General features: G+C 45.0%; 1 protein-coding gene and 1 long non-coding RNA gene across 3 annotated transcripts; both read right to left on the reverse strand.

Moving 5' to 3' along the window:
• Positions 1–1,757: 1,757 nt before the first annotated feature.
• Positions 1,758–5,199, reverse strand: LOC148861816 (uncharacterized). 2 transcript variants are annotated; one of them, XR_016095033.1, is made up of 3 exons: positions 3,001–5,199; positions 2,496–2,925; positions 1,758–2,421 (listed from the first exon to the last, which is right to left on the reverse strand). It is a non-coding gene; the product is annotated as an uncharacterized LOC148861816 (long non-coding RNA). The 2 variants fall into 2 exon arrangements; XR_016095032.1 differs by having other exon boundaries at positions 2,496–5,199.
• A 1,303-nt stretch (positions 5,200–6,502) lies between these two features.
• On the reverse strand, positions 6,503–8,040 carry LOC148861817 (NAD(P)-binding Rossmann-fold superfamily protein). Its single transcript, XM_088941733.1, has 4 exons — positions 7,760–8,040; positions 7,308–7,684; positions 6,806–7,164; positions 6,503–6,697 (listed from the first exon to the last, which is right to left on the reverse strand). Exons 1-4 carry the CDS (start codon positions 7,880–7,882, stop codon positions 6,675–6,677), a joined length of 882 nt encoding a protein of 293 aa, XP_088797859.1. The 5' UTR covers positions 7,883–8,040; the 3' UTR covers positions 6,503–6,674.
• Positions 8,041–12,269: the final 4,229 nt, after the last annotated feature.

A 12,269-nucleotide genomic window follows, 5' to 3' on the forward strand; every position in this document is an offset into this window, starting at 1 on the left:
ATCTACAGCAATTCCCAGCTCGTGGTCAACCAGGTTACGGGCGAGTATGAAACACGCGAGCTCTCCATGATCGCATACTTGGCGAAAGTAAAAGAGACTCTGCTCAACTTCCAGTCACACTTCATCAGGAAAATCCCGAGGTAAGAGAACACTGAGGCCGACGCTCTGTCCTGGTTAGCCTGCACAAGTCACAACAACATGAGGACCGTGTACATAGAGGACTTTCCTCGGCCTAGTATTCTCAGTGGGGCAGAGGAGGTCGCTCCCGTCCTCGAAGCAGATCTGAGATGGATCGACCCACTCGCGAGCTTCTTGCTATATGGAACCCTCTCTGCAGACCGCAATGCGGCCAAGAGGGTGCAGCGCCAGGCAGCCAAATACGTCATAATTGACGAACGGTTGTACCGACGGTCCTACACGCTCCCCTACTTGCGTTGCCTGCGACCTGCCGAAGCTGAGCTCGTACTCCACGACATTCATGAAGGTCTGTGCGGCGGACACCTGGGGGGCAGAGCACTTGCCCAAAAAGCACTTCGATAATGATACTACTGGCCAACGATGAAGGCAGAAGCCGTCGAGCTCGTCAGAAAATGTGACAAGTGTCAGAAGCACGCCAATATCCACCGTCAGCCTACTTCCGACTTCAAATACCTCGCCAGCCCGTGGCCCTTTGCACAATGGGGCATCGACCTCCTGGGGCCATTCCCCCCAGCAACAGGTGGGAGAAAATTCCTAGTGGTGGTAGTAGATTACTTCACAAAGTGGATAGAAGCCAAACCTCTGGCAACAGTTACGGCCCGAAACAGAAAGAACTTCTTTTGGAAGAACATAGTATGTCGCTTCGGGTTACCTCAAGTACTGATCTCCAACAACGGCAAGCAGTTCGAGGATATCAAGTTCCAAGAGTGGTGCCAGAATATGGGGATTCGGTAGAACTTCACATCGGTCGCGCACCCGCAGGCAAACGGACAGACAGAAGTAATGAATAGAGCCATCCTGCGCGGACTGAAAGCACGTCTAGATTGAGCTAAGGGGTTGCGGGCGGAAGAGCTACCAAGTGTTTTATGGGCTCACCGAACTACAGAAAAAACAGCCACGGGAGAAACCCCCTTCAACTTCACCTACGGCACTAAAACAGTAATTCCGGCGGAAATCGAAGTACCAACATTGCGACTAGAAACATATGACGATCAGACGAATGGAAATGAGTTACGTACCAACCTTGACCTACTGGACGAGGTAAGGGACCTCGCACACATCCGGACAACGGCCTACCAGCAGCAGGTAGCTCGGTACTACAACGCCAGAGTAAAGCAGCGAAGCTTCCAAGTCGGTGACCTGGTCCTTCGTAAGATTATGGTGCCCGAACCTGGTGTGGGCAAACTTGGACCAAATTGGGAAGGGCCCTATAAAGTAAAGAAAGCGCTCGGGGGGGGGCATACGAGCTCGAAACCTTAGAAGGCAAACAAGTACCCCGAGCGTGGAACATTGTTAACTTAAGGCGATACTACCTATAAACCGCCAAGCGAAGTGGACGAAGTCGCTACAAAGAGCCTTAGGGCCAAGATGCAGAACCAACAAGAGGAACCTCAGCATAAGCAAGCAAAGAAAAGTCAGGCATGTTATCAGCTTGGCAAAATATCAGTCAAGAATAAAGTGGAGCAGAGACCAAGTATTAAACACCGAAATAGGTCGCGCGAGTACAATAACCCAGGCAAGAAACAGATTGGCATATTATCAGTTCGGCAAGTTATCAGTTCGGTAAAAAGAACACTTAACCAAAAAGATTGTCTTTTTCATTGTAAGAAAAGGAATAGTACAAAAAAAATACAAGCCCGGAGCTACTTCTTCCCCATCAGAAGGCACTTCAACGACACCCGAAGGCCCTGCCTCGCCCTCAGAATCCGGCTCGCCATCGGCAGCATTGGCCATCTCCTGAGTTATACGCGAAGTGGATATGGCGCTAACGTCGAGGTCGGGATACGTGTTCTGGATCATCCACCAGCTCAGTTTGAATCCCCTTCTGTAAGAATCCACCATCAGGTCGTCAAAACGCGGTGAGGCAATGTAGTCTTCAATGACCTTCTTCTTGGCATCTTCAATACCTTGGGAAAATATCTGCATTTTCTCCCTAATGTCCTCCTAAAGATATTCGACCTGATGCTGCAGGTCGAACCTCAAGTCCGCCATGTGCTTCACGACTACCCCCATGGCCTCGGCATCCCGCTGAGACATCGCCTGCCTGACCATAGCAACGCGAGCAGCCTCTTCGGAAGCATAAGCGGCCACCTCAGCAGCTCGGGTATTCGCCTCTGCGGCACGAAAAGCCTCTTCGGCAGCATGAGCGGCCGCCTCAGCAGCTCGCGCCTGTCGCGAGCTCCTCTCCACCTGAGCCGCTAAGGCGTGAATAGAAGAGTTCACCTACCAAAAGAAACAAATGAGTGACAACAGCAAAAAGGATAGAAAATGAAGAATGCAGACGAAATCTGACTTACCACCATGGAATGAGTTACGGCACGGCAGGCGACCTGATTCAAGGGAAGAACGGTCCACGCCGTGATCTCCTCAGGAAAAGTAGCCTCCCTACTCTTCTAAAGAGCGTAGTTCAGCGACAACATGCTCCTGAACTCCCCTTGAGCTCCCAAACCCGAGGGCCTAGCCTGCGTATGAGCAGACCCAGAGTGAGCAGGAGCACTGGAGTAGGCGGGAGCACCCGTGTGAGTGGTCTCAACGTAAGGCGCCTCGGCCGCTTCATGCATCGGAGGAGCCACCTCGGGCTCCTTGGTCAGATCCTCCGACGTGTGGCCTGGAACTTGAGGCTCCTCATCCTGGGGCAGCTCGGTACAAGTTCGCTTGGCGACCCGCTTCCTCCTCTTCATGCCTTGGAACAGGCTCCCCCCACGCGTCCTCTCTGCGTCCATCACACTTGCAGAAAAGAGTTCGGCATCAGAAAAAATGAAGGAACAAAGCAAACAAGAAACCTATGAGCTAGAAACTTACCCGAACTCAGGCCAGCCACAATAAGCTTGGCCTCCGTTAAGTACTGATGGCACTTTAAACCTTGTCGTGCCCAATTTTGGAGACCCTTCACCGTCTCTTTATCGAGAGTGACACTAGAATCAAGAGCGGCATCACCCCACCCGGTCTGAAAAGGCCACCCTTGTTCACTTCGCACCCCGAAGTAGTCTCGCTTCTAGGCCGGGACCTTGTTAGGAAGTTCATGCAGAAGCTTAAAGCCCAGGCGAGGAGACAGGTAATACGCCCGTCTTCCCCCAGGAAGAGAACCCGCTTGTTTCTTGAGCATTAAGAAGAGGAGAATATCTCCAAGTCTAAAGGGAAGTTATGTTCGCAAAAAAGGGAGATTGTCTCCACCGGGTTCCGAATAGAGTTCGAATGAAGCTGGCCAATGGTAACATCGAAGTGGTTTATGACCTCGATGAGAAGGGGGTGGAAAGGCAGACGCAGCCCCGCAGCGAGCTACTCTCGAAAAATTATGATCTCATCAGGACCGTGTTCCCAAAGAAAGCTACCCGAAGGAATGAAATAGGTGTACCCCCCAGGCAGATTGTAAGAAATAAGTAGAGATTGGAGCCCCTCGGGCGTCATGGTCGAAGGACCAAACCTGTCTAACATCCAACCTCGACGAGAGGTAGACGCCAAACTGCCCAAAGCGGCTCGGCCTATGGGTTCGATGTCATCCTCAAGTTCCACCTCAGAATCACTAAAGCAGTCGGGGGATACGACTCGGTTCGTAGAACCTACATCAGTCCTACTTGAAGATTCGTCTGAGCTATCAAAGCTAGACATCGAGGAGAAGAGGTGGATTCATGAAGGTACTCACCGGAAGAAAGTTTTGAAGACTGCAGAGACTGGAACAAGCCAAAAACCTTGAAGGCGAAGTAACAAGCCTAGACGCGAACTGAAAGGCCTGGACGCGAGCTAAAAAATTGGACGCGAGCTCAAGAAGCAAACTACAGAAGAGACAAATCAACTGGGGTCACCTACTATTTATAGCTATAGTAACCAAGAACCAACAGTGCAAATCAAAGCCAAATCCGACGACCCGCATTCGTGTCGACCGCACGTCCCCTGAGATCGAGACGTGATTGGCGCACGTCTTTCCGAAAAGAGCGAAACATCAACGCACATCTTTTTGAAACCGACAATGCATCAGCGCACGTCTTTCAGAAATTGACAACATGCCGCACACCTCTCTACAACTGACAAAACTTCCAGCGCATGTCTCCTCAAAAACGGCAGTGGCGCGCTTTTTTCAAAATTAAAAGACCCGCTGTCACATCCCAGCGATGTGATTTTTTGAAATTTAAAATAAACGCACGCTGCCACGTCCGTCAACATTTATAAGCAGTAAGCACGTCTCCTGCCTTTACGGACGCTCCAAAAAACCGAAGAACACTGGCAAAGCACCTCGCACTATCAAGATTCGAAGAATGGGACAAATCCACCTACCACCTCGCAAACTCCCCGCGTCAGGGCAAGACCCTTGGCGCGAGGAGTGGGGGGCAATTGATGAAGGAAGATTTGGCCCGACCTCACAGTTACGCAACACGTGGCAAAGGCAACAGCTCGGCACAAAAGCATGCCTAAGGCGCAAGCGCCAAGGGGAGAAACCAGCGGACCGAACTCCCTACTAGGAGCCCGAACTCTCCCTTTGGCCCCAAGCCAGACAGTAACCCGAACTGGCCTGCATGAAGCAGTTTGAGGCACACCTTGCCGAACTGGCATGCCTTATAGCAGTTTGGGGCACACCTCGCCAAACTGGCCTGCCTTATAGCATTTCGGGATGCACCTCGCCGAACTGGCCTGCCTTATAGCAGTCCGGGACACACCTCATCGAACTGCCTGCCCTACAGCAATACAGGACATACCTCCGAACTCAAGACTTCGCCTCGCTCACCACCACCGCTTCGCCCTCAGGACGCCAAAACCAAACAGACCGTACCGAAGGGCGGTGCACCTAACTGACTTGGGATCTGACGCTTGACGGCCATGCTCCAAACGGCCACCTGCCACTACCTCCTGACACCACCATCTCCAGTTATAGAGACGGCTCCGACAAAGAGCAGTGGCGGTTCTACCCCAACAAAAAGGACGACACCCGAACTGATAGAAGCAAGGGTAATCTTATCCGACCTAACAGGGGCTTCGGAGTGAATGCGCGGGGCTTCGGAGTGAATGCGCGAAGTGGTTATAAAAGACCCCCTACCCCCAACAACAAGGTATGTGAACTTTGCGCCATCTGGTCTTTACTTTGCCTTTGAGAGAATACCTCACCGGGTTGTTCCCTCATTTTCTCCATTTTCAGGCTCCCCGTCGCTCCATTTAGAGGCGAAATCGTTGACTCCATCAGGTTCCACTTGAATAAATGAGATTTAGTTACATTTGAATAGAGAAAATCAATTTACCGACGAATCATAAGGTAAGTCTAAACGTGGAGATTTGAGATTTTATTCTCTTACCATGAGGATACATTTGGACAGAGGACAGGAGTTTACAGAGGAGTCATAAGGTAAGTCTGGAGATAAGTCTGGAGATTTATACATTTGGACAGAGGTCAGGAGTTTAGAGGAGTCATAAGGTAAGTCTAAACATGGAGATTTGAGATTTCATTCTCTGAAGATACATTTGGACAGAAGACATCAGTTTACAGAGGCGTCATAAGGTAACTCTAAACATGGAGATTTCATTCTCTCCTACATTTGGACAGAGTGACATCCTTTGTCACAACTCACAAGGTAAGTTTGAACCTACTCTTTCCTACTGTGAAATATAACACCTGATTTCTGAAACCATGGTCGAATTTAGTAAAGTAAAACCAACTCAGCAAGCTCTTCTGATAATCAAATTCTCTCCTACCGTCTCAAAACACCCATGTAACAAACATAATACATTTTTGCATTTGCATCACAACCAAACGCAATGCAGTCTTACTAATCTGCAGATAGTAAGTGTATCTCAAGAACAACCTTTTATCTATTCTTTCTGATTTATCAGAGGCCAAATTTCTGCATTTCCCCACCCTCAGGAATTAGAACCGAATTCTATAAACCTGTTTGATTCTATTAGACAATCAAATTCTATGAACACACAATGAGAACCTGGAGTCTAGGTCTCTTTCTATCTCCATCTCTTGATCACACTATATATTAATGGTCTTACATCTCACGAAAAACAACAACTTCAGAACAGGGGTATCCAATCATATATGTTTACTATTTGTTTGAAACCCCAATTCGAGCCTATATTCTTACACGCTGAACACTTTCTATTTTCTCAAGTAGTCTCACCTCTTGGAGACTAAAACAAATTTATGTTGGTTCTACTTAAAACTTTCAACATCTTACATCTGTTCCCTTACATCAAGAGGATTTCTACGTACGTATGACATGAAAACTGCTTCAATTAATCACCGGATTCAAACGCAGAAAATAACAAATTCTAGCTTAATCAACTCAATTTTTTTTAAGGCTAATCAACTCAATTTGAGAGAGTATGAAACGATATTATTTTATTCACAGGGATCGACCCTCCATTGATCACTACACAACATACATGCTCTCTTAGCTTTATTATATTATACCAACTTGCTTGAGAGCATTCATCTCTAAAACCAGACCATGTCCATATACAAACTGCTGGCTACCATGCATCGATCAACCATTCACCACCGTTCCACCTACAAAACAATTAAACAGAAAGCATCAGGGGTGATCTGGATCGATCTCTGCAACAAATCAATTCAGACCCCCAACAAATTAATTAGTTAACAGTTATAAGAACTCACCATTGGGGTGGAGAACCTGGCCGGTGATGTAAGAAGAACAGGTCGGAGAGGCGAGGAACACATAAGCCGGTGCAATTTCATGAGGCTGACCAGCCCTACCCATGGGCACCTCCGACCCAAACTTGGAGCACTCCTCCTCCGTGAACGACGCCGGTATCAGCGGAGTCCAAACTGGGCCCGGTGCAACCCCATTCACACGGATCCCCTTCTGCACCAGCTGCAACGCCAGACCCCTGGTGAAAGCCACGATTGCTCCCTTGGTCGCTGTGTAGTCCAGCAGCTTAGCGTGACCTTTGTACGCATTCACCGACGTGGTGTTGATGATGCTGCTTCCTTCCTTCATGTGTTTCAGGCAATGCCTACCATCATCCATTGATCGTCATTTCAAGGTCCAGACCGGAACATGGCCGGCCGGATACGCAGGCAATAATTAATGGAGCGAGTTTCAGGTTCTGTAGTAGTTAGTGTTAATGGATATTTTTTCTAACCTTTAATTAATTACCTGGTCATAAAGAAGTAAGAGAAGAGGTTGGTCCTAAACACCCTCTCGAGGCGCTGCTCATCGATCTCCTCGACGGATCCCGCCTCGTACTGCTCGGCGGCATTGTTGACCAGTATGTCGATCCTCCCGAAGGCGTTCACCACCCTGTCTACGACTCGCTTGCAGTTCTCGTCGAAGCCGAGGTCTGCGGCTATGGCGATGGGGTCCTTCGCCTCTCCGGTCTTGGCCTTTGTTATCATCTGTAGGGTGTCCTGAGCGTCCTTGTCCTCTTGCCCCTTCACGTAGGTGAAGGCCACCGTCGCACCCTCCCTCGCGAAGCAGTAGCAGACCGCCCTCCCTATGCCCGAGTCTCCACCCGTCACCAGCGCCACCTTCCCCTGTCAAATTCCACATTATCAGTAAGAGATCTAGAGATCTAGAGATCTAGAGAGAGAGAGAGAGAATATTAATACATGGAGCTTGTTGGCGGGCTTGTATTCACAGCTTGCGGCATGGGGGGTAGGGTTCATGATGTGCTCTTTCCCTGGCTGTATCTCTTGCCTCTGGGGTGGGAATTGCTGGCCGCCGGACGCCATTTTACCGAAGGCTTTGGTGGCTCGTTGAGATACCGGAAATGATATACCCAACGCCGGAAAATCGGTTTTTCGATTTCCGACCAACCAAACTGGCTAAAGACACTCTGGATGGATGAAGAAGAAAAGTCACAGAAACAAAAGATTAGATTACAGTTCTCAGGCAGGGCTGACAGTTTGATTTCTTATATAATTAACAGTGTGCATGACACATCTCGATCCACATGTCGAATGCATGGCGCATGGACCTACGTGTCATTTGAGTCGCATGCGATGGATGCGTCATTGAACGAGAAAACGGAATGTTGTAGGCCTCAAGACCAGAGACCCTGCACCAGAGGTGGCTTAAAAATCAATGGCCGATCGAATCAAGGGAGCCTCTTGGACAGCACCGTTTAATCTGGTCACAGTAACCCCAGATTAGTTTCAAGTTGTTTTTGTGTATTTTAGTAAGATTTAGCCATTGTCGACTGTTGTAGCTTTGCCTATGAATTAGTTCCCGATTTTTTCGTATATTAATTAGTTAATTAGTTTTTAAAAAATTAGGGTCCGTTTGTTTTATAATCGGAATATCGGAATCAAAATCCATCATAATCAAAATGGTATATTTTTATATCAACGGTAATTGAAATAAGCTGGAATTAGAATTTCCCCAAATGGGGAATGCCATTCGTAAGGCTCCGTTTGGAAGGAATATAAATACAAATATATAAAATATAAATATTAATGTAAAATACATAGTTTTGCACTCTACATATTTGCATTTGTAGAACTGCTTCCAAATTGAGTCTAGGATTCTGATTTCGCTAATAGAAATTGAAATAATCCAATTCCAGACCCTATTGCTGGAAATCAAACTGAAAATGGTTCATCTTTGCTTTGATAAAATACTCATTCAAAGATTCAATAACACTATTTAGCTATTTTTCTGTCATAGCATTTTCTACGAACAATTAATTTAATTGGGATCATTTTAATATCAATTTAGTAACTTTATGAGATCTATATATGCATCTTAATACCTTTCTCTTCCATTCTTTTGCAAAAAAAAAAAAAAAATCCTTTTTGGCTTCAAACCTCATTTTTTTAACATTTTGTATAAATAAAAATATAAATTACACATGAAATAATATTTATATATGCACACATTTATTACATATAGAATATAATTTTATATTATTTTATTGATATAATACATATATATAACTTGCTTGACCCGGACAAAGAGACAAAAATGGTTTAATGTAAACTTTTATATAAGTATAAAACTTGTGTCAAGTTGTAAAAATTTTCACTAATTATGAGATATTATATAACCTTTATGACTGTGACTCATTTCGTTTGATTCCACGGAGAAAGACATTCTTTTATGTCGTGGCATGTTCTAAACTGAATTAAGATGGTGGGTTCAGAAACTGAATATATCCCAACATTTTAAATCACATAAAAATCTTATATTACATAACATAACCCACCACACCTTAAACATTCATCAAACAATAATTTAAAATATTTTAATAATAAAGTGTGTACTCCAAATCAATCTCAAAGTTTTTGGAGCACATCAAATAACCACAATACAAAATATATACAGATATACTCCAAATAAATATAAAAAAAAAAAAAAAAAAACTTTGAAATACATTCGAGATAACCACAACACAGAATGTTTTGTGTGACGTGGTGAATTCCAAACCGCCACATATTTCAAAGTGACCATGATATGCCCAGTGGCCTGGAAAGTACAACGCTTTTTTAGGCCCATTAATGAACACCCCTAATCTTTTGGAAAACCCTAAATTACCCTTATTTGAGTTGATTTGTACAAATTTTTACCTCTCTCTTTCTCACGATACGGCAGTTGAATCGTTGAATCTATACTGCAATGAAGATAAGTGTCGCCCATAAAGCCAAAAACAAAAAAAAAAATGAAGAAAAGAAAGAAAAAATCAAATATTAGGCGAACTTAAAACCATTAGCTAAGAGGTCAGAGTTCGGCTGACCTGTTTAAATCATAAGTGAAGCAAAAGAGGATACCACCAAAGGATTCCGCTCCTATCCACTATCTTTAGTCATGAATGTATTGAAGAATTGCAAAAATAAAACAAAATGAAAAGAAAATTTACAATAGTAAATAATGTGATGCACACAACCGCAACCATTAATCTTCGAATCCCTCTCTGTTTTAAGTATAAACGCTATGTTTAGTTTGATGGAAAAGGAAGGGAAAGGAAGAGAAATGTAGGGATATCTTTACAAACCTTCTATATGTTTTCTTTTATTTTTTAAGTAAATATGACAATGAGTGTCGTAGCCATAAAAACCCATTATTGAAAGGGATAATTTTCTTCCATTCAAGTATTGACAACTTTTCTTCATTTAAAAAAGTTATTTATCCATTAAGTAAGTGATACTTAGAGACTATAAATTTTTCATGAATCATAAATCTGACAAAAGAACATGTATATCTTGGTCAATAGAAACCAAAATCCTATTGACCAATTTTCCCCCTCTCAAATATCTCAAAAAAAAAATAAAACAAACAGGACCTAAGATTTGGGGTTTGATTTATTGTGTTTTTTATTTTTTGCAAAAAAAAAAGCAGCTTTGTATTAATTAATTGAGTGATACATGTAGAGACTAGAGAGTTAGTTACACTTGGTTGTTGTTCCTACTTATATGTACAAACTTAATATATTCAAAAGAGGAGATCAGTCTTTGCAGATAGCTTCGATGGAAATGGTGAGACCATTGGTTCGGCTTATCTGCAGTTGCGAACTCTATTAAGGCTGTACTATCAGAAAAGACCAAAAGACCAGTAATGCCACGAAACTGTGCTGCTTGCAATCCTTCTAAGAGAGCTCTTGTTTTGGCATCATACCTGTTGATGGCCCAGCAAGGCTTCCCTTCTGCAATGTAGAGTTGACGTTGCGCGTGTTGGATGACGAACTCTTGTCCTGCATGACCTTTAGTAGGATCAAATGAACCATCAACATGTAAGGTTGGGATGACCTGTGATGGTGAGAGGGTGTGGGGACTTAGCCTATGCTCAATGATGTGTGTTATGGGATATTGGGATGCCATCTGGATGACCTGACGTGGATCTGGTCGCCTATTTTTGAAAACATTATCGTTCCTTGCTTTCCAGATGAAATAACATATGATACTAAATCTGCTAAGATACAATAGTGCTTGTTGTTCACGTATTGATGATTTTATTCTTGTGAACCATTCAGTGATAATGGTATGGGGCTGATTCTCTGATATTGTGTCTAGGTTCAGCCCGATTTGAGCTTCACACCAGACTGCTCTTGTGAAGACACATTGGAAGAAGAGGTGGAAGGTTGTCTCCTCTCTGACTTTGCAGAAGCAACATATTCAGTCTTCTCCTTCCAGCCATGATGATCACTTTCATTTGGTGGGCACACCATCCCAAACAAGTTTCCATAAGAAAACCTGGAATCTATATGGGATTTTGAGCTTCCAGTTATAGTGCGGAGATGTATTGATAGGCAGACTTAACCGAATATGTACCCGACCTGTTCTTCTTCTAAATCACTTTTTCTGCTTGTTGGCTTGTATCAGAGATAATTGATAAAATTTGAGAGATCACTGGTTATTGGAAAAGGGTATTTAGTTTGATAGTGTCCCAAGAAACTTTCATGTTCTTAACTTGTGATTCAGGTATCAAGGGGTTTAAAGAGATTTAGAGGGAGGCTTTTAGAAGCATTCCCACAGACGGCGCCATATGATGGAGCGCAATCCGGCCGGTCTTAGCTGTCAACGATTTCGCCTCTGACTAGAGCGATGGGGAGCCTGAAACGGAGAAGATGAGGGAACTTCGGGGAAAACCTGGTGAGATAACTCCGAAGCTCAAGTTAGTATTCTCTCAAAGGCAAAGTAAAGACCAAATGGCGCAAAGTTCACATGCCTTGTTGCTGGGGGTGGGGGGGTCTTTTATAACCACTTCGTGCACTCACTCCGAAGCCCTTGTCAGCTCGGGTATGATTACCATTGCTTTTGTCAGTTCGGGTGTTGTCCTTTCTACTGGGACAGAACCGCCACTGCTCTTTGTCAGAACCGTCTCTGTAACTGGAGATGGCGATGTCAGGAGGCGGTGGCAAGTGACCGTTTGGAGGGCGGCCGTCAAGCGTCAAATCCCAAGTCAGTCAGGTGCACCGCCCTTGGGTACGGACTTCCTCGGTGTCAGGCATAGTACGGTTTGTTTGGTTTTGGCGTCTTGGGGGCGATGTGGTGGAGTGGTGAGTGAGGCGAAGTCTTGAGTTCGGAGGTATGTCCTTTATTGCTATAGGGCAGGCCAGTTCGGCGAGGTGTATCCCGAACTGCTATAAGGCAGGCCAGTTCGGCGAGGTGTGTCCCGAACTGTTAC

Source organism: Nelumbo lutea, chromosome 4, assembly GCF_056320005.1.
Source record: "Nelumbo lutea isolate HS-2025 chromosome 4, American lotus-T2T, whole genome shotgun sequence".
NCBI lineage: Eukaryota > Viridiplantae > Streptophyta > Magnoliopsida > Proteales > Nelumbonaceae > Nelumbo > Nelumbo lutea.

Excerpts from the sequence above, each read along its gene's own strand:
- LOC148861817 (XM_088941733.1), bottom strand. The coding sequence starts at position 7,882 with ATGGCGTCCGGCGGCCAGCAATTCCCACCCCAGAGGCAAGAGATACAG. Across the intron at positions 7,165-7,307 it reads TCTTACTTCTTTATGACCAG|GCATTGCCTGAAACACATGA; the intron begins GTAATTAATTAA and ends GGATGATGGTAG. Across the intron at positions 6,698-6,805 it reads CCAGGTTCTCCACCCCAATG|GTGGAACGGTGGTGAATGGT; the intron begins GTGAGTTCTTAT and ends ATTGTTTTGTAG.